The sequence below is a fragment of the Stenella coeruleoalba genome (genome assembly GCF_951394435.1).
Source record: "Stenella coeruleoalba genome assembly, chromosome: 2".
Lineage (NCBI taxonomy): Eukaryota > Metazoa > Chordata > Mammalia > Artiodactyla > Delphinidae > Stenella > Stenella coeruleoalba.
In genome coordinates this window covers 167,802,581-167,825,590 of record NC_137147.1, presented here as the reverse complement: position 1 = coordinate 167,825,590, position 23,010 = coordinate 167,802,581, and the positions used below count along the sequence as shown (strand labels likewise).

The 23,010-nt window shown below is 36.3% G+C and overlaps 1 protein-coding gene across 3 annotated transcripts in view; it reads right to left on the bottom strand.

The window, feature by feature from the left end:
- The window catches only part of PLXDC2 (plexin domain containing 2), a 417,308-nt gene that overhangs the window by 88,155 nt on the left and 306,143 nt on the right, over nucleotides 1–23,010 (bottom strand). For all 3 annotated transcript variants that reach the window (XM_079915193.1, XM_079915195.1, XM_079915194.1), the window contains 2 exons: nucleotides 16,917–17,012; nucleotides 16,631–16,712 (listed from right to left, as the gene is read on the bottom strand). In XM_079915193.1, the coding sequence (XP_079771319.1) occupies nucleotides 16,631–16,712; nucleotides 16,917–17,012 (178 nt within the window). The remainder of the gene's footprint in view (nucleotides 1–16,630; nucleotides 16,713–16,916; nucleotides 17,013–23,010) is intronic.

Below are 23,010 nucleotides of genomic sequence, written 5' to 3'. Positions count from 1 at the left end.
TTTTTTTTTTTTAGATTACAGATATATGTGTTAGCATATGGTATTTGTTTTTCTCTTTCTGACTTACTTCACTCTGTATGACAGTCACTAGGTCCATCCACCTCACTACAAATAACTCAGTTTCGTTTCTTTTTATGGCTGAGTAATATTCCATTGTATGTATGTGCCCCATCTTCTTTATCCATTCATCTGTTGATGGATATTTAGGTTGCTTCCATGTCCTGGCTGTTGTAAATAGAGCTGCAATGAACATTGCGGTACATGACTCTTTTTGAATTATGGTTTTCTCAGGGTATATGCCCAGGAGTGGATTGCTGGGTCGTATGGTAGTTCTATTTTTAGCTTTTTAAGGAACCTCCATACTATTCTCCATAGTGACTGTATCAATTTACATTCCCACCAACAGAGCAAGAAGGTACCCTTTTCTCCACACCCTCTCCAGCATCTATTGTTTGTAGATTTTTTGATGATGGCCATTCTGACCAGTGTGAGGTGATACCTCATAGAGGTATTGATTTGCATTTCTCTAATGATTAATGATGTTGAGCATTCTTTCATGTGTTTGTTGGAAGTCTGTATATCTTCTTTGGAGAAATGTCTATTTAGGTCTTCTGCCCATTTTTGGATTGGGTTGTTTGTTTCTTGATATTGAGTTGCATGAGCTGCTTGTAAATTTTGGAGATTAATTCTTTGTCAGTTTCTTCGTTTGCAAAGATTTTCTCCCATTCTGAGCGTTGTCTTTTCATCTTGTTTATGGTTTCCTTTGCTGTGCAAAAGCTTTTAAGTTTCATTAGGTCCCATTTGTTTATTTTTTTTTCCATTTCTCTAGGAGGTGGGTCAAAAAGGATCTTGCTGTGATTTATATCATGGAGTGTTCTGCCTATGTTTTTCTCTAAGAGTTTTATAGTGCATGGCCTTACATTTTGGTCTCTAATCCACTTGAGTTTATTTTTGTGTATGGTGTTAGGGAGTGTTCTAATTTCATTCTTTTACATGTAGTTGTCCAGTTCTCCCAGCAACACCTATTGAAGAGACTGTCTTTTCTCCATTGTATATTCTTGCCTCCTTTATCAAAGGTAAGATGACCATATGTGCGTGGGTTTATCTCTGGGCTTTCTATCCTGTTCCACTGATATATATTTCTGTTTTTGTGCCAGTATCATGCTGATTACTGTAGGTTTGTAGTAGAGTCTGACGTCCAGGAGCCTGATTCCTCCAGCTCAATTTTTCTTTCTCAAGATTGCTTTGGCTATTCGGGATCTTTTTTCTTTCCATACAAATTGTGAAATTTTTTGCTCTAGCTCTGTGAAAAATGACAGTCGTACTTTGATAGGGATTGCACTGAATCTGTAGATTGCTTTGGGTAGTACAGACATTTTCATAATGTTGATTCTTCCTATCCAAGAACATGGTATATCTCTCCATCTGTTGTTATCATCTTTAATTTCTTTCATCACTGTCTTATAGTTTTCTGCATACATGTCTTTTGTCTCCTTAGGTAGGTTTATTCCTAGGTATTTTATTCTTTTTGTTGTAATGGTAAATGGGAGTGTTTCCTTAATATCTCTTTCCGATTTTTCATCATTGGTGTATGGGAATGCAAGAGATTTCTGTGCATTAATTTTGTATCCTGCAACTTTACCAGATTCATTGAATAGCTCTAGTAGTTTTCTGGTAGCATCTTTAGGATTCTCTATGTATAGTATCATGTCATGTGCAAACAGTGCCAGCTTTACTTCTGCTTTTCTGATTTGGATTCCTTTTATTTCTTTTTCTTCTCTGATTGCTGTGGCCAAAACTTCCAAAACTATGTTGAAAAATAGTGGTAAGAGTAGGCAACCTTGTTTTGTTCCTGATCTTAGTGGAAATGATTTCAATTCTTCACCATTGAGAACGATGTTGGCTGTGGGTTTGTCATACATGGCCTTTATTATGTTGAGGTAAGTTCACTCTATGCCTACTTTCTGCAGGGTTTTTATCATAAATTGGTGTTGAATTTTGTCGAAAGCTTTTTCTGCATCTATTGAGATGATCATATGGCTTTTCTCCTTCAATTTGTTAGTATGGTTTATCACATTGATTGATTTGTGTATATTGAAGAATCCTTGCATTCCTGGGATAAGCCGCACTTGACCATGCTGTATGATCCTTTTAATGTGCTGTTGGATTCTGTTTGCTAGTATTTTGTTGAGGATTTTTGCATCTATGTTCATCAGTGATATTGGTCTGTAGTTTTGTTTCCAACAGAATTTCAATTGTATTGATTTGAGTCTTCTCCTTTTTTTTTCTTGGTGAGTCTGCTTAGTGGTTTATCAATTTTGTTTATCTTCTCAAAGAACCAGCTTTTAGTTTTATTGATCTTTGCTATCGTTTCCTTCATTTCTTTTTCATTTATTTCTGATCTGATCTTTATGATTTCTTTCCTTCTGCTAATTTTGGGGTTTTTTTGTTCTTCTTTCTCTAACTGCTTTAGGTGTTTATTTGAGATGTTTCTTGTTTCTTGAGGTAGGATTGTATTGCTATAAACTTCCCTCTTAGAACTGCTTTTCCTGCATCCCATAGGTTTGGGGTCATCGTGTTTTCATTGTCATTTGTTTGTAGGTATTTTTTGATTTCCTCTTTGATTTCTTCAGTGATCTCTTGGTTATTTAGTAGTGTATTGTTTAGCCTCCATGTGTTTGTAGTTTTTACAGTTTTTTTCCTGTACATGATATCTAGTCTCAGAGAGTTGTGGTTGGAAAAGATACTTGATATGATTTCAATTTTCTTAAATTTACCAAGGCTTGATTTGTGACCCAGGATATGATGTATCCTGGAGAATGTTCCATGAGCACTTGAGAAGAAAGTGTAATCTGCTGTTTTTGGATGGAATGTCCTATAACTATCAATTAAGTCCATCTGGTCTATTGTGTCATTTAAAGCTTCTGTTTCCTTATTTATTTTTATTTTGGTTGATCTGTCCATTGGTGAAAATGGGGTGTTAAAGTCCCCTACTATTATTGTGTGACTGTTGATTTTTCCTTTTATGGATGTTAGCATTTGCCTTATGTATTGAGGTGCTCCTATGTTGGGTGCATAAACATTTACACTTGTTATATCTTCTTCTTGGGTTGATCCCTCGATCATTATGTAGTGTCCTTTTTTATCTCTTGTAATAGTCTTTATTTTAAAGTCTATTTTGTCTGATATGAGATTTGCTACTCCAGCTTTCTTTTGATTTCCATTTGCATGGAATATCTTTTTCCATCCCCTCACTTTCAGTCTGTATGTGTCCCTAGGTCTGAAGTGGGTCTCTTGTAGACAGCATATATATGGGTCTTATTTGTGTATCCATTCAGCCAGTCTATGTCTTTTGGTTGGGGCATTTAATCCATTTATATTTAAGGTAATTATCAATATGTATGTTCCTATTACAATTTTCCTAACCATTTTGGGTTTGTTATTGTAGGTCTTTTCCTTCTCTTGTGTTTCCTGCCTAGAGAAGTTCCTTTAGCATTTGTTGTAAAGGTGGTTTGGTGGTGCTGAATTCTCTTAGCTTTTGCTTGTCTGTAAAGGTTTTAATTTCTCTGTCGAATCTGAATGAGATCTTTGCTTGGTAAAGTAATTTTGGTTGTAGGTTTTTCCCTTTCATTACTTTAAATATGTCCTGTCACTCCCTTTTGGCTAGCAGAGTTTCTGCTGAAACATCAGCTGTTAACTTATGGGGATTCCCTTGTATGTAATTTTTTCCTTTTCCCTTGCTGCTTTTAATATTTTTTCTTTAATTTTTGATTGTTTAATTAATATGTGACTTTGTGTGTTTCTCCTTGGATTTATCCTATATGGGACACTCTGCACTTCCTGGACTTGATTATTTCTTTTTCCATGTTAGGGAAGTTTTCAACTATAATCTCTTCAAATATTTTCTCAGTCCCTTTCTTTTTCTCTTCTTCTTCTGGGACCCCTATAATTAAAATGTTGGCGCATTTAATGTTGTCCCAGAGGTCTCTGAGAGTGTTCTCAATTCTTTTCATTCTTTTTCTTTATTCTGCTCTGTGGTAGTTATTTCCACTATTTTATCTTCCAGGTCACTTATCCGTTCTTCTGCCTCAGTTATTCTGCTATTGATTCCTTCTAGAGAATTTTTAATTTCATTTATTGTGTTGTTCTTCATTGTTTGTTTGCTCTTTAGTTCTTCTACATCCTTGTTAAACGTTTCTTGTATTTTCTCCATCCTATTTCCAAGATTTTGGATCATCTTTACTATCCTTATTCTGAATTCTTTTTCAGGTAGACTGCCTATTTCCTTTTCATGTGTTTGGTCTGGTGGGTTTCTACCTTGCTCCTACATCTGCTGTGTATTTCTCTGGCTTCTCATTTTGCCTAACTTACTGTGTTTGGGGTCTCCTTTTCACAGGCTGCAGGTTCGTAGTTCCCATTGTTTTTGGTGTCTGCCCCCAGTGGGTGAGGTTGGTTGAAAGGGTTGTGTAGGCTTCCTGGTGGAGCAGACTGGTGCCTGTGTTCTGGTGGATGAGGCTGGATCTTGTCTTTCTGGTGGGCAGGACCACGTCTTGTAGTGTGTTTGGGGGTGTCTGTAACATTATGATTTTAGGCCGCCTCTCTGCTAATGGGTGGGTTTTTGTTCCTGTCTTGCTAGTTGTTTGTCATAGGGTGTCCAGCACTGTAGCTTGCTGGTTGTTGAGTGGAGCTGGGTCTTAGCGTTGAGATGGAGATCTCTGGGAGAGCTTTCGCTATTTGATATTACATGGAGCTGGGAGGTCTCTGGTGGACCAATGTCCTGAACCTGGCTCTCCCACCTCAGAGCCTCAGGCCTGACACCTGGCCGGAGCACCAAGATCATGTCAGACACATGGCTCAGAAGAAAAGGGAGGAAAAAAAAAGAAAGAGAAAAAATAAAGTAAAATAAAATAAAGTTATTAAAATAAATTTTTTTTTAAATTAGAAAGTAATAATAAAAAGAAAGAAAGAAGAGAGTAACAAAACCTAAAGACAAATCCACCAATGATAACAAGCGCTAAAAGCTATACCAAAAAAAAAAAGAAAAAAAAAATGGACAGACAGAACCTTAGGACAAATGGTAAAAGCAAAGCTCTACAGACAAAATCACACAAAGAAGCATACACATACACACTCACAAAAAGAGAAAAAGGGAAAAAAATATATATATAAAAAGGAAGAGAGCAACCAAATCAATAAACAAATCTACCAATGATAATAAACTCTAAATACTAAACTAAGATAAACATAAAACCAGAAACAAATTAGATGCAGAAAGCAAACCCCAAGTCTACAGTTGCTCCCAAATTCCACAGTCTCAATTTTGGCATGATTCGTTGTCTGTTCAGGTATTCCACAGATGCAGGGTACATCAAGTTGATTGTGGAGATTTAATCCGCTGCTCCTGAGGTTGCTGGGAGAGATTTCCCTTTCTCTTCTTTGTTCGCACAGCTCCTGGGGTTCAGCTTTGGATTTGGCCCCGCCTCTGCGTGTAGGTCGCCGGAGGGCGTCTGTTCTTCGCTCAGAGAGGACGGGGTTAAAGGAGACGCTGATTCGGGGGCTCTGGCTTACTCAGGCCAGGGGGAGGAAGGGGTAGGATGCGGGGCGATCCTGTGTGACAGAGGCCAGCGGGACGTTGCACCAGCCTCAGGCGCACCGTGTGTTCTCTCGGGGAAGTTGTCCCTGGATCCTGGGAACCTGGTGGTGGCAGGCTGCACAGGCTCCCGGGAGGGGGTTGTGGATAGTGACCTGTGCTTGCACACAGGCCTCTTGGTGGCTGCAGCAGCAGCCTTAGTGTCTCATGCCCATCTCTGGGGTCCTTGCTGATAGCCGTGGCTCACACCCATCTCTGGAGCTCGTTTAGGCAGTGCTGTGAATCCCCTCTCCTCATGCACCCCAAAACAATGGTCTCTGGCCTCTTAGGCAGTTCCAGGCTTTTTCCCAGACTCCCTTTGGCTAGCTGTGGTGCACTCGCCCCCTTCAGGCTGTGTTCATGCCCCCCAATTTTTATTTTAAATCCTGGCTCCACTGTTTCCTAGTTTTGGGACCTTGGCTAAGCTCAACCTTTCTAATTCTCATTTACTTAATCTGTGAAACAGGGACCTTAACACTTACCTCTTAATGTGACTGCAAAGATTGAATGAGATAACAGAATTAAAAGACTTTAGTGGAAGTAAAGGTTTTCCTGTGATGCCTGGCACATGGTAAGTATAGAATAAAAGGTAGGTACTATAATTATGTTAAGCATCTCCAAAGGTGAGGCATGCTTACCCTTCAAACAACCCCCTTGTCCTTTCTTTCAAAGCGCATGCAATTTAGCAGCAGTAGCAGCAGCAGGAAATCTGGGCAAAGATAAAATAAACTTGTGTGCTAACAGAGTGCAGAGGAGAGAGAGATTAATTTTGATCAGAGCAAAGGTCAATGCAGAGGTCTTCTCTAGTGGTCGAAGACATTATGTTAGGAATATAAAATCTGTGTATTTTTAGGAGAGTCTATCATTAGAAATTAATGCAGACAAGATCATGATACATGGAGAGAACAGCTCCCCCTTGACTATGAATTGTCATTGAAGGGAAAATTCTAGAGCTGGGAGAAAGAAAAAGTGGCCCTCTAGGAAGGAGAAAAAAATGAGCATCACTAATCCGGAATCAGCCAACCCATATTATAATGATCCAGAAAAGGAAAATTTGAATGCTAGTCTTTGTTCAACCAATAAATCATTTTTATCTTGAAATATCTTCTTCTTTGTTTTCCCTAATAAAGTATACTAGCTTGGTCAGATTGCCCTACAATCATATAAAAAGATACAACTCTAGAATAACACTATTTAGATGTTCTTAGAGCTAAAGAAACAACAGGATTGTTGCATGCATTGCTGAATTACTGCATTTCCTGAACTTTTCCATGAATGACAAAATTCCTACCATAAAATTTCACTCAAAACTCTGGGTAGGACAAGATTGTATCTCTGACTCAAAACTTGAGAGAGAATAAATTCTTTAGCGTTTAGAACATTTCATAAAAATCTTTAGTAGTATGTTCATATCAAGACATATGAAACAATCATATTTCAGCTTTTCTCCGAGACAGATTTTAGCAGAAAGCAAAAAATCAGAACCTATCCCAATGACATTTTTATCATTTTGTTATGTAAGTGTTGAAAGAGCTGGCTTAAGTAGGAATATACTGAATTTTGAATGTTTTTCTATATCTTGACATTAGATTTTCAGCAAAACAAATAATTAAACCAAACTACTTTCATTAAATGTTTTCTTCTTACCACAATATCAGAATTTTCATTATAAGACTGTTAATCTGAGGTTCACCTCCTACTCAATATCATGTCAATTTCGTTTAAAGGGAAGCCAGCTGTGAACTTTGGTTTTTGCTTTTAAATTTTGATTTCCTTGTCTTTTAAGGATCATATTTTTTTCCATAATAATTTAGCACCTACTGTTTTTAAATTGAGAAATTCAATTTCATTCTTGGACAATTAAATTTTAATTATTTCCAGGGGAACTCATTAGTGCATTAGTACAAGCCAGCTAAGGGAATGGAATATGTAATTTAGCACTAAAATGCTCCATTTTTGCTACTCCATATATGTTTGCTAGATTGCATTTGCTGAAGTTTAGTTTTCTAAATTACAACCAAGTAAAATGCAGCCACCAGAGTTGGTTAACACCTTAGCAAAATTTTAAAATCACCTGGATGATCTTGAAAAAGCAGCTATAAAGAGATGTAATGCTAAATAATTCTACAGCTCTTATCTCTAGTTTGCCAAATGGTGCTCAGATGGAATGCAAACACAGCATTCACTGACTGGAAAATCAAAGATGACTTTAAATATGCCTTGATATTTCAGGGGGGCCTTGGTTACCAGGAGACTTGGCTCAAGACCTACCTGTTGCTTTAGAGTTTGGAAAAAAGAAAGCTGGTTTCCATTCTGTATTCATAGCCGTCCGTAGAGACTGGCAGATGGCCAGTGGCAAAAAGGAGACAGAGACCAAAATGCAAAATAGATGACAGATAGATCGATAGATAGATATATAAAAATAACACAGTTCAGTACCTTTTTTTTTTTTTCAAAAAAAGTAAAGAATTACATGCATTTTATATCCAAAAGGCTAATAAACCTAATGCCATCTCTTCAGGGGAAAGAAACGTAGCCCATACACTCAGCATTGATAATTTTCTGCTCCTGAAAGGTTCTTTAACTTTAGACTTTTCTGAAAGAGTATCCAAATTTTCCTAATACACTTTAACATATATTTCCTTTCTTTTAGGAATATATGTTTGTTTATTGATTGATTCAGTGTAGGTAATATGTACATATGGCGAAAATTCAAACTCTATAATAAAGGGAATCTGATGAAATGATATTCTCTCTTTATGTCAATTTCCAATTCATGGCAGTTTCCCCAAAGGTGAAACTAGCTGCTACTAGTATCTTATATATCTTTTCAAAAGTATTCTCTATATTGGAATATACTTCAAAATGCTTTTATGTAATGGATAAAATAGCATCACACCTCATTATACTATTATAATTAATTCACACACAAAAATTTGTACATTTGTTAAAGCTGGGCTTGGAATGCTCAGAAGGAAATAAAAATGGACTTTAATTCTGTATTATTAAAAGTCAAATGTGTTTATGTTATATTTCAGGACAAGCTAATTAAGAGAAATACTAAGATTCTTTATCTAAATTTGAAGGGATTATAAAGGGCCCTAGCACTAAAATAAGTTCTAAATTCAATTCACCACTTATAAGCATTGCACGTCAAAAACACTTATCTTGGCTGTATGATATTTCTAGAAGCACCTCAGCTCCTTTAGACCAGTGAATTTCTACTGTGGTAGGAGTATTTTAATAAAAATTCAGAAATCAAAGATTTTCCAACAAATTTAACTAGCTAACAATGTTCCAACATCATCTGATTTATTTATTTTATATGCTATACTTATCCAAAAATTTCTTGCTTTCTTTTATCATGATCTATTTCATTAACTCCTGATAGATTTTAACAACAAATATTTTTATCTTCAGAACTTTTTTTCTGTAGTATTTCTCTATTCCAAATTAAGAGTAAATGTTTCCACACAATTTTGGCCTAAGCACTGCAGGCTTACAGGACTTTCAGCCCACACGTTGCAAGAGCAGCATTTCCACTGTGCCCGCCTCAGATTACCCCAAGATCCCCTAAGGAGGTTTGTTAAAAAGTTAAATCCCTGGGCTCCACTCTGGACCTACTGATTATGGATCCCTTGGAGGGTTTCAGAGATATCTGCATTTTAACAAGCTTCAGTAGCAATTCTTCACTGTACTAATATGTGAGAACTACCGAACTTAGGGCCACTCAGATGTAAAGAACATAAGAAGCAAATATATCTGGATGACGTATGGATTTCACATTTTAGCATATACAGTCAAAGAGCTTTATTGATTTGTCCAAGATTAGTCAGTTAATTGTTGGCCGTGCCACTAGGCATTCAGACATCCAGTTGAATCTACCTCAGACAACAAAACATGGCCCCCTCTTTAGTTTCAATTTTGTGGAATTTTGATTCCTTTTGAATAACTCAGGAATGCTTCTTCCATTCTGAGCCCCTCTTGAACCTTGGCTGGCTAGTACTCCCTGACACAGGAAGTCCAGGTGGCCACCAGTTTCAGATCTATGGGCAATTTACCCACTGTTACTGAGTGTATATAATTAAAGTCTAATGTCTCCTTGATGCCTTCAATCAGAAATGACAGCAACTGTCTTCCTCCTGTCTATCATGACTAGGCGGAGTGGTAACAAAGCATTCCAATTAATTTTTCTTCAATTAAATAATTTTGTTGGATCTGATAGTTCAGCAAGGACGTATTTTCTACCAAAGACAAAAGTAGATTTTGTTAGTTATGAAGAGCTTCATATTTTGTATTTAAACCTGACATTCAATTTATATACTGAAAACAGTAACATTTTCAGCAATCAAAATATTACTAATCTGTAAATCTGATAAGCAGATGGAGGTGATTTCAACTTGAAAGTCAGCACGTTGGAACACAGATCAATAAAAGTTTATTTAAAATTCTTAGAGCTTGGTGAGTTCTAAATGTCCATCCGAAATTAGGTGCATTTCCAAGCAGAACTTTATTTTACTCCAATCCACTGAAATAAGCCTAAGGTTATAATTATTTTTGGATCAGGGCTCCCTCAAATGGCTTCTATTTGATTATTAGGTCTGGACTCCACACCTTATCACCAAAGCTAACAAGTTTCCTTATGTGAAAGAATCATATAAATGTATAATTTACAAGTAGCTTCAAATGTGAATTTATTAGACCATATATGGCTTGTTACTCAACAATTGTAGGTTCCGGATCCTCTCCTTCAATCTTAAAATCTTGGACTAAATTAAGTCTTACTGTTAAATCAGACCAACTTTATATGGCTTTGTATGGCCTTCTCAGGATTTCAGTGGAGTTGTACCTTACTTCAGGGCTAGATATTGAGGTGGGTAAGTAGGTAAAAATCATACTCAGTCAAAATATGCTTGGAATTCCCTTAGTACAGCCCTCTCAGGAGCCTGATACTCTGTCCCTTAATAAAACCAGTTCTTCCTCCAATGTCAGAATGGACTGTGGGGTGTGGGGTTTTTGTTGATGAAGCTGTTGGCTTGCTTTCCAGACCATGTGATATGAAAAATACCCACTGTTTCTTTAAATACTAGAGTCACACTCAATGCTGCAAATGTTCCCATGTTAAGGGGTATAGAGGATCAAGACCAAAGGAGAAAGATATATTCCAGTCACTTGGGTGCTGTTTTTCAGAAGCATAAGATTACTGATTGGGGAAAGGTTGGATCAACGGCACTACTTAAATTTGTTCTCTCCAACTCTCTTTTTTCTCCCAAACTTAGGTAGTTTAATTTCTGTAGGCTAAATGAGAATATAATAATATAAGCACATTCTCTTTTAAAAATTAGCTGTGCCTTGAGGATATGGGAAGAGGGAAGGGTAAGCTGTGACAAAGTGAGAGAGTGGCATGGACATATATACACTACCAAACATAAAATAGATAGCTAGTGGGAAGCAGCCGCATGGCACAGGGAGATCAGCTCGGTACTTTGTGACCACCTAGAGGGGTGGGATAGGAGGGTGGGAGGGAGGGAGATGCAAGAGGAAAGAGATATGGGAACATATGTATATGTATAACTAATTCACTTTGTTATAAAGCAGAAACTAACACACCATTGTAAAGCAATTATACTCCAATAAAGATGTTAAAAAAAATTAGCTATGCCTTTATATCCTTAATTAATTTAGGTTGAAAATACATTTCATATTGTTAATGAATTATTAGCCAATATTTCTGACTTTATGTATTTTCAAAAATTTTGAAATATATTGCATGTGATACTTTCTTTCTATTTCTCTTCTTGCTACTGCAAAGAAATCCAATTCATTCAGTGGCAGATAACAGGCAGTGCCAGAGGATGCTCAGGGAGACGCAATAGAAATAACAGGTTAAAAAAAATAAGAGAGCAGTTGTTCAGAAACATCTCTCCCTCATCTCATATTTTTTAAGTAAATATGTTATAGTACTCTTCTGTAGATCCATGTCTTTACCATTAGTAGAGGTCTGCCTATTCTATTTATTCTTTTGATGGGTGGAATCATACACCACATTTATTCCCAAATTTTTACCAGTACCAGTCTTATGACTTTGATTGGAACTAGGTAAACATATGGTGGAAAACTCTTTTAAAATGAGGCACCAAGAGACTGACTCCCCAGTGTTCAACATGCTTAATGACAAATGTTGACATCATTTAACGTCAACATCAGGCATCAGCTTAATTCTTTCTATAGCCATTTGGTTGACACTGACAAAGTCAATGGAGAGTAACAGCCAAAGTGAGCCATTAGAATTCTCAGGAAAGTGGAAATTTCTGGCCTCAATTATTGGATGGTTCAGTCCAAGCTGTCTGTGTTGGAGCCCTGTATTAGGTCAGGCGCTGTGTTGGGTGCTTACTAAAATGAGTAAGACTAAGACTGTGTTTCTACCCTTGAAATAATTTATGTTCTTTTATGTCCCCTTTGTTGATTCCTCCTTTTGTCTTCAACTCCATGTGGCAAAATTCAAATCATAGGAAAGAGTACGCAATGAATAGTAATACTCATTCTCCTGCCCGTCCCTGTTCACAACCGTTTCCCTAGAGACAAATATTGTTATCAGTCTCTTATGTATCTTTTCCGAGGTATTCTCTGTCTACAGAAACATACATGTATACAAATACTTTAAAATAATTGTATGTAATGGAAAACCAGCATCATACCTCATTATGCCATGCCATAGGCTGCTTCCTGGGATCTCTTCTATTTTCAATTTACACTTTCTCCACAGCTGATCTCATTCAGTCCACTGAATTTAAACACTATCTATATGATGATGACTCTCCAATCTGAACTTCTGGCCATAACCTTTTCCTGGAATATGTGGCTCATATATCCCCACCTATACAGCATTTCCACTTGGAAGTCTTATAGGCATCTCAAACTGAACTAGTCCCCAATGAAACTCTTTATTTCTTCCCACCCTAGTCTCTATTTCGTAGGTCATCTTACCTACCTCAAAAGACAAATGCCAGCATCCACCAAATTGCCCAAACCAAAATTTAAGAAGTATCCTGGATTCATATAGTTCCCTTTTCCTTCACTTCGAATCCACTAAGTAATCTGTGTCGCGTTGAAATGCTCTTTGCTTTCACTTTGGTGTAGCCGGTTCCCGGTTGTTCAGATCTAAGTTTAACCGTCCCTTTTCCCAAGAAGCCTTTTCTGGCCACTCAGATCAGAGCAACTATTGGCTCTCCAAACTCAACAGATCATTCATCATCAACTGTCTTTTTTGTTTAACTGTCAATTCGTTTATTTTCCAGCTTAATATGCTAAACTCAGCTCCCTGAGAACTCTGGCTTTGATTAATGCCTGGTTATTGTTCTAACTACTTCCGTGTTTAGACTAGTGCTTGCTGTTCAGATAAATGTGGAAAGTATTCAATAAATTTTTAAGTAAATGAATGAGTGAATGAATGTTTTAAGAGCCAAAATATATTTTCAATTAAAAAATAAACTTTTGGAGGGTGATGGCTGATGAAACCAAGGTCTCTTCAAAAAGACAAGGTTGTCTAGCATGAAACCAACAAGTAAACTCCTGTTATTCCTATCGATTTTGCTATATTTTCCCTTATAATGTTCGATTCATTTCTTTTACCGTAGCACTCACCACTGCTAACTTTATTTCCTGCATATCTATTTGCTTAAACTCTATCTCCCCATACTAAACATGTAAGCTCTATGAGGGAAGTGGTTTTCTCTCTTTCCTTCACCACTGAATTCACACTCCAGGATAGTAACTTGAACACAGAGATACTAAAAAAATTTTGTTGAATGACTGAAGATAAAAGGTGTGGTTGATTCAGGTCCTCTCAGCTTTCAGTGAAGAAACAAAAGCACTCTTACCTAGAAGTAATGACCACCTGTCCCAAGAAAACACTCTTGATCATGGATCTCATTACATGTTCCTATAACTCAAATTCCTTTAGACCTTGGATAAGCCATTACAAATATTGTGCCTTAGTTTTGGCTTGCTGAAAACTGAGAATTAAAGGAAATAAACAAACCAATTAAAATTATCTTATCTTTCTAGAGGAAGCCCAGCTTGAGAATTCAATAATCACCACCAACTGATTATCATTCAGGGATAAGAAAGCACAAAGGAGAAGGTAAGAAGGATGGAAGAAAACAATGTGAGAGGCAATTTTTGCACTGCTTAGGATAAGACGTCTCTTGTTTTATTGAATTTGTTGATAAAAGCTCTAAAGTCTGGGGAAATGCTTCTGGGCAGCAAAAGCAAAGTTTTGATGCTCATAGGCCTAAGGAGAAATTAATAAAATGCAGTGGGGAAATTAAATTGAACAAAAGTGCAACGAGCCATAGTTAAACCAATTAATTAATCAGGTTTTGATATGCATATAACTGGGTTGCTGAAGAATTAAAAATAAATCCAAGATTTTAAACCAGTGTTTGGTATGCAACAAAACACCAAATGGTAACAGGCAGAAAATTCGAAGTTTTTCTTCATAGTGTTCTTTGATAAATTCTGTCCTCATTCATATGCATCACCACCTTTCTTTTTCCCATTAATCTTAAAAACAACCTATGCTTTCAGTAATATACAAAAGTCTGATGCTTTGCTTCATTCTCTTCTACATGCTTTTTACGCCAATCTCAAAACCATGCAATTTTCTTGCACCCACAATTATAGAAATATTTATTTTTTCCGTAGTATGTCTACTGCTTCTCAGGAAGCAGTTACGATTAAGTTGCTTAGCGCACCTGCAGCCTGGTGGGTGTGAGGCATCGAAAAGGCAGGCCAGGAAGCACGCAGATCGAGTTTCAATTCCAAACTTATCATTTAAGAGCTCTGAAACCCTGCACAAATAACGGAAGCCTCAGTTTCCTCCTCTATAAAAATGTTATGTGAATTAAATATTTTTGAAAATTCCTGGAACAATGTCTGGCAGAGAAAACTCTCAATGAAATGGGAGCATTGACGGTATAAAGCATTTTGCACAACTTGTGGATGTGTTTCAATTGTCAGAACTGCTTGTCTGGAGCTTTAAACATATATTTCCACCAAAAAATTTTTTTGAAAATAATGAAATGTTAGTAGAAGGTAGGGTTGTAGACTAGTGTCCCAAACCTTCATTTATAATGACACTGTTTCAGTGGAGATTGTCTGAATAGTACTCTAGTTGGGGTAGCTAACTCGTCCTGGTTTTCCCTCAACTTTCCTGGTTTCAGCTCTGAAAGTCCCTCATCCTGGGAGATCCTTCATTCCCAGACAAGTCAAATCATGATTCCTTCCTTTGGAACCTAGCCATCATTCATTCACTCGTTCATTTTTCTGCAGTATCAGGTACATTCTTAGGCTGTGGAGATGTAAGGACAATTCACCTTTAATAAACCCAGAGCCTAGCAGAGGACACAGACAAGTGACAAATGTCCGTAAGCCTCGAGCTAAATGCTAATTATGGAGGTTGGCGCAGGATGCCGAGAACCACAGGGGCTGGGCGCCTCACACAGACCCATGGTTTAGGGAACGTTCTCAGAGGAGATGACCACTGAACTGGAACTTCAATTAGATACGCACCCCAAACCAGGACCTTTTACTTAATTCTTCTGGGCGTTTTTCATGTCTCAGATCAGTGTTACTAAAATATACCTATTAAAATGCCATCTCTTTAGATTCATTTTGGTCATTATCTAAACAGATTTTGACTAACTTCTGATATGCTTGTAATTTGTAGCATGTCAGCAGTATTTGAATATAAATGACTACAAATCCTTAATTTTATAGCAGTTCTTCCCACTCTGGAGATATAGCCAAGTTAAAAATCTACTTTTAAGAATGGTGATCGCCTGCTTGCTTTTCCATTATTTGAAATTCGTTGCACAAAGGAAATTATTGGAACATGTTAAATTGAAAATAAAACAGCGGTTATAGTAAATAATATTGCTCTATCTGAAATACTGTAGTGGTTGTCCCAAAGTTAGCAAGTCACACATGTTTCCCATAGCTTGTTATCAAGGAATTGGCATTCTATTCTTTATACTTCAATAACTTTTAAAGTAGTCCTGAACATGTCCCTATCTTTAGAGCAAAGGCTGCAGCAAGATGATAAGACACCGGCTTCTCATACAACAGAAAGCTCTGCTGGAACGTGCACAAACTTGAAGACTCAGTTCTCCTGGAGGAAGAAGCAGATTTTTCATAGACTCTGCAGGTGAGAGGGGAGTTATTCCCGGACAGGCTGGAAGCTCCATGGTGGGCAGGGACCACATCTATATTAATCACTGCTGCTTTCCCAGCGCTCGGGACATAACTACTACACAAAATGGTTGAGTAAATAAAACACATTTAAACGTCTTCACTCTGCATTTCCAACAAATGAGCATTCAGTCTCCGAAAAACTCTACGGACTGAAAAATCCTCTTTGCCATTCATGAAAATCAGCAAACCTCTTTGACACAACCAAGTGATTCAGCTTAAGTTTCAAAGTCAGTTATTTACAACCCAGGCCCAAACCGCACGTTCTATTTATATAGAGTCCTGTTAGTGTCACTGTATTCCTCAGCCTCAGACTCCACCTCTAATCTTGGTTAGTAACCTTTGAGATATTTATAGGAATTTGCTAAGAATGTTAATGTGATTATGCATAAACCATCCTTGTTATTGTGAAGATATGTCATACCATGATTCCTGAAGAATACGGACCAACAGCGGCAATTTATAGATTCATCAATCACAATCATCATCTATCTTAAGCCCCACAGCAATTATAAATATATGTCAGATAATTATCTTACGGACTACAAAGGTTCATGGTCACTTTGAGCAATCAAAGGAAAATACTACAATTCCCATGTCTGAGCATTTTTTGCATTTTGGTGTTTTGTTTAACACATGCACATCTGTTCATGTATATCCACTCAACACACCCGACACATCCAAAATTCAATGGAAGAGTAGAACAAGTCTTCATAAAGTTTAAAAATATTTTGCATTACTGTCTTTTACCTTTGAAGTTTACTACACCAACTGCAGTTGAAGCCAATCTGAGAGGATACACAGGGGCCACAACCATTAAACTGGAGACATGCTAGGAAACAGAAGAGAATGGATGCATCAACACTAATTGGCAGCATGGAGGGAGAGAGAGAAAAAAAAGACTGCTCTGCCAAAATTAACATCACCCGCGCATCCCCATATACACGCAGGATCAAAAGACCCATGCGTAAAAAGATCAGATCATACAAATTGCAAATCATTTTTCCCACCTAGCTATGTTTACATGTTAACTTACTAGGCAATGGGGTCATCTCCACAGCTGAAATATTGGTGATTTTTGACATTTGTAGTTCTACTCGGTGGTATTCATAAATTGTTCTTCTTCGAACATCTGTAAAAACAAAAAACAGCATGGAGAGTAGAAAAAAAATCCACTTTCAACATTTCTTCACTTATGAAACAACTGCATTTTAATAATGAATGTAGAATTATAAGCGTTTCACCTGATGGGGTTTTAAAATAAAAATTTAAAATAATCAAACCCTATAAAAAGGTTGATTATCAAAATCTGAAACTCTTGTACCCAGCAGCATTTTCATCAAGGAAGCTAAAGATGTTGATTAGGGTCTCAAATTTCTCACTTCATTAGCAGGGCTCAAACTCACTGTCATTCAGAGTACACTTAAGACATTTTCTTCATAGATTTATAAATTTTGAAAGATTTTGACATATGAAATCAAGAAGGTAAGATGACCCCACTTCTCTGAAGCTAAAACTAAAGTGAGTCCTTTAGGAATGGGTAGCAACTAAAAATTTTTCAGTCTAAGTAAAGCTGGTTTAGCTAGAATAAGAGTCTGATTGCTTTAAAGGTTTAGAATAAGTTTCTTTAATAAACTTGAAGACAGAAATTAAATTATTAAAAAATCAGTATTGCTATTAAATGTACAGTGTCATATCCAAGGAAGGTTAATAATTAGCACTTATATTGCATGCAGGAATTTATAATAATTCATCAGCAAATCCAGTGGTGTTCCTGAGGAATAGGTTAGAGACTTTGACAAGAAATTTAATAAGTGAAAATCAGATAAATACAAGCAAATGTATTTTATGACAAAAAAAGATGTTGATGATATATACTTAAAATCTACTTTTGAAAAAAGACCTGAGCCTTATACTATATTAGCTTGCTTGAGTTAGGTAAATGGAAATGGAAAATTGATACTATCGGTATTTTACTTAGCTCTTGGAATGCTTATAACGACAGGAATGCATTTCCTGAATACTATTATATCTACCAGGAATTATTTGGGAAGCTATAAATTATTTTTAAAATATCGTAGTATCCAACTTGGGGAAGTCATACGCCATAGTGGTTCATAATGCATGCATTTAAAAAGTCTGGTTCAAGTCCCAGTCTTGCTACTTGGTATCTGCATGAACTTTGGCTCTTTTGTTAGCCTTTCTGTGCTTCGCTGTCCTCGCCTATAAAATAGAGATAATAGTACCTCTATCACAGATCTGTTTTGAGAATTAAAATGAGATTGTAAATGAAAGTTGCTTAGAAGAATCCCTTTCACATTGTAAGTTCAATAAATGTCAGATATAATTCTTGTCTAACATCAATATGGCAACCATAGATCATACTGGTTATATGCTGCATGTACTGATCTAATTTCTATAGATCTAGGCCCTGAAACCAGGCTTCTAGGAATTTGTTTCCCCTCTTATATTAGGGAAGGTTAAATTTTGATTAAAGGAAATAGACCAACAATGATCTCCTCTAGGACATAAAACAGGAGTGTGGTGCCCAGAAGACAGCAAACTCTTTTAGTAACAGTGTTCAGGAAATGTAGATACATACACATCCAGGAGGAAAGTCAAACATTTACTCACAACCTACACATATCTGTTTCTCTCCACTCATATTCTTTCACCCATTTCTGATTATTCACAATGAACTTCTACTGCAGAAGAGGAAGAGGGGGAGGGGTCCAAAATGAACTCTTTGGAGGCAAGGAATGCTTCTAGAACGCTAGGAATGCTTCACTGAATATATCTTCAGGTTTCTCAGATTGGGAAACACTGATTAAAAATGTTAATCCAATTCACATCTTTTTGGTATAAGCGAAAGATGCATATATAATTTTCAAAGTGCAAACTTTATCCAACATCAGAGAAATTTCATGATATTTAGTAAGGTTTCTTGAGGTACATGAATAATGTCTTTTCTTTTTCCTTTTTCTTTTTTTAACTTTTAAGGCATTTGAAACGATTACTCAGTTTCTGCCTTTGTCTAAAGAGGACACGTGCTTTCCTATGCATTTTGCTAAACAATTTAGGTTTTGGAAATAAATAAATAATATAGACTTGCCAGGAGATCACTGTGATGGGGGTTTCTCAGTCTTCTTCATACTAAAGTTTGCACAGTATCATATTAGTAGGTGCTTAAAATACCAGTTTTCTTTTAACTTCATACTACACTTTGAAAAGTTCAAACTATGGACATGACTGTGAAGCCTCTGGGAGTTTAATTATTGATCATGCAAATGGGGTAAAGGGAAGCAGTGACATTTTTGCCATGCTAGTCCTATCACCTGCTCAGATAACTCCAACTATTGGGAGGAGATGAATTTAATAAAACCAAAATTAATGAGAACGTGTTTTGTTTGATGACCTGCCAATTAATGACAGCTTCCAAATGGTCATTTCTGTTGTGTATCATACATCTCCCTGTCAAAAACAAGTAATTAGGAATGTATTTACTGGTAGCTCCTGCCAATACTAGAAGCTTTCATTTGATTCCAGAAATGTATTTAGCCCCTGTGTCTTCTTTAGAAAGTTAGCCAAAATAATGGTGAACCAAACATTCAGTACCTTAGCTGTGGTGATACAGCTTCAACTGTTTTATTACATCTTAACAAAACCAAGATCAACTATAATAACCATTAGGGGCTTTTAAAATTTTTTAAAAAATGAAATGAAATAAATCTCTGAGCAGCTAACACATAGAGAATAAAATTCAGTAATCAAAATCTTAAGGTGATATGATTCAAAGTGTAACTATTGAATTGCATGGTTTTAGACATTTTAAACAATATCAGCAGGAGGGACAGAGTGATTGTACGGAAACACCAGGAATCCTCTCCAATCAATATCCACTTTAGCTCAAATGAAAACAGTTTAATGAGTACCCTGTGGCATGATTAGCCATGATCCAGTTTACTTGTCTGTCTTGAAAATTAACATTCACACAGAGAATGTATGAGTAATTTCCTCAATTGTCTGATTCTTTATATAAATATTTTAATATTTTGTCTGGATTGTCAAGTAAATGATTAGCTAACATCTCCTTATTTATGTGTTGTCAATGCTTAATGACTGGTCCCAAATGATTATTTCTTATTTTCTTTACTAGTTCCCACTGAGCCCAGCACACAGCACCATTTACTGAGTACTCTTTAATGTAAATAGCATGTATTGCACAACTACAAGTTCATTCCCGGCATAAAGACTGAGGAAAAAAGAGACTCTTGAGAGAAAAAGTGCACTATTATAGAAGTTATAAGCTTCCCACACGAAAATGCAATGCATTACCAGAATTAGCTAGTTGGAGTTGTGAAATAAAGCATCTACAAATAGAAGATGCTTTTGCCTGAAACATTTAAGAATTCTTGGGACTTCCCTGGCGGTCCAGTTGTTAAGACTCTGCACTTCCACTGCAGGGGGCACAGGTTCGATCCCTGGTCAGGTAACTAAGATCCTGCGTGCCGTGTAGTGTGGCAAAAAAAAAAAAAAAAAAAATTCTCCCTGTAGTTCTATTAAAAAATAATATAATTCAGCATTGGAAAAGGCAACACAAAATTTAGGTGACCATGAGGTGCTAATCTGAACCTCTCATATTTTCCTCTCATTATTCTTTTGTGTTCATAGAAATTCTAAAAGAAATTCTCAAATATGTCAAAATTAATCAGTGATTTATAATATCCAGAAAATTCTTAAATTTTTGCTTCTTTTGAAAAATCAAGATCAAGCAAATAGGGTATGTTAGAAATGTATGTATTAAAGCAATAAAATATCACTTTGCATAATGCTATCTATCTTGGAAGAGTTTTGTGAGAGGATACTTTATGGGGAAAATGTCATGATTTCTATTTCTTCTTCCTTTTGTTCAGCCTCGAGTGAGCTAGTGTGTACTTGACAACAGAAGCACCTAATGAAGCTGTGTGGTAAAGAGAAGCAATTTTATCTTCTGTAAAATGAATAAGTTTGAAGTGTTTTCCATTTTGAGGAACACAAGGTAAGATGACACAATTTCCTGAAGGATTTGTAGAGCGATCCGTCCTTAAATGAATGAAAAGACCCTGATAACTTTGAAAATAACAGGTGAGGCTCAGTTCTTCTGAAAGAGCTTTAATTGGGGTGTATAAATTGTTAAGAAAAAAAAAGTCATGTTTTTCCAAGACTATTTGTTTCTTCCATAGTTTGTCAACATGTTCTTTTATTTTAGTTGCTAAGTAATTCTAATGGATGTGTCCTACCACTGAATCCAAAATTACAATTTTTTTTTACGGGCAAAATCAATTAAAGTGAAATGCTTAAATTTGAAAATGTATCACTGAATAATATCGAAAATTCTAAGGACTTTCAGAAGGCAAAGAAGAAGTAAAAAGTAGGTTAATGTAAATATTATACTTGAAATTTAATGTTCTATTTAAACATGTGCATATGGTCCACTGTCACCCTGTTCAGTATGGTGACCATTAGTCATACATAACTCTTAAAATTAATTGAATCCAATTAAAAATTCAATACCCCAGTTTCACTAGCCACATTTTAAGTGCATAGTAGTCACATGTAGCTAGTAAGTCCGTATTGGACAATTCAGATTTAAAACATTTCATCAGCACAGAAAGTTCTATTGGACAGTACTGGTCTATACTACTATTTTTTTGAGAATTAACGCTTAAGACATTTTGCGTAATAAAAGTGCATCTCTGTTTCTTAAAGTTATTTTTTTCTTTTCAGTCTGTGAACATAATTTTGATCAAGTTCTTTGAGAAACTGCTGACTGGTCTGTAAGCTCATAAAGAGACCGTGTATGGCAAACTATATCCAATGTTCCTCAAAGAGTTCCCTAAATCTCTAAGTATTTTTAAAATATGTTTTCTCTCCAAATTAGTTGTCAGTTTTATTTTTGAAAATGCTAATGTTTCTTATTGAGCTGTGAATAATAATAACCAAAAAGCAAAGGCACACTGTAGCGTACACAATGTCAATAAATTTAAAACAGAAGATGCTGATGAGAAAGGGATTGGTGTTAAGAAAGAACCAGATGATGCATGCTGGTGAGAAGAAAAAAGTGGAGTATTCTAAGGGATTCAGAAATTGCCATTATCATAACTTGTAGTAGAACCATTTCAAGTTAGGTCAGCTGCTTTCCAGATTAGTTTCTAGTACAAGAATTCTGCGTGTGTGTGTTAAAGTAACTTTCACATTACTGAAATGACATAGACTTCAGTTTCCAAATAAACGGACCATGGAGGCATGAACGGATTTTCTGGGTTTCTGGCTGGAAATGATATGCTCATTAAGCTCAGAGGGTGGAGAAAAAGGTGAGGGATGATGAGGAAGGTCAGCACTGTGGAGATTAAGATCAAAATTCAAAACGTTAAACGGGAGGAGAGAGAAACAAACAAGTAGAACAGTACTAGAGAGCACTGTAAGTTTACCCAGGAAGGCCTCTGCACACTGCAGAAAAAAATATGGAGGGTCACGAGCAGAGGTTGAGAAAGAATTACTTAGCAGAGCTACTTAACCAGAAATTATGGCAATTCCACATGACCTATGAATATATGACAATGTGAGAACTTTCTGGTAATCAAAAGAATATTAGAGCGACAATGAAACATCACGTTCTGCTTATCAAATTTGCGAAGTTTAAAAAATGATAGTAGTGTCTGAGAGCATTTGGGGAAATGGGATATCTGATACGATGCTGGTGGGGGAGTAGATTGGTACAACCCTTACAGAAACCAATCTGTCAAAATACATAAAAATTCATTAACATTCCATGGTTACATATTCATTTTTTATGGATTAGATATGAGTAAAAATTCAAAAGCAAGGATGTTTAGCACTGCTGTTTTACTGACAATTAATATGAAAAGCATGACAAACCAGTGCTGAAAACAGATTACACAAATTATGAAACAAAGGAATTTGTTGCAGCTATTAACGACCACGTTTACACAGGTATTTAGCAGTGTAAGAAAAACGTGTTGTATATATTATAAGAAAAACAGGTGGCAAAAATATGTATAGGATAATGTCAATTTTCTTACCCTGTGTGTGTGTTTGTGTGTGTATACACTATAAACAAAAGATTGGAT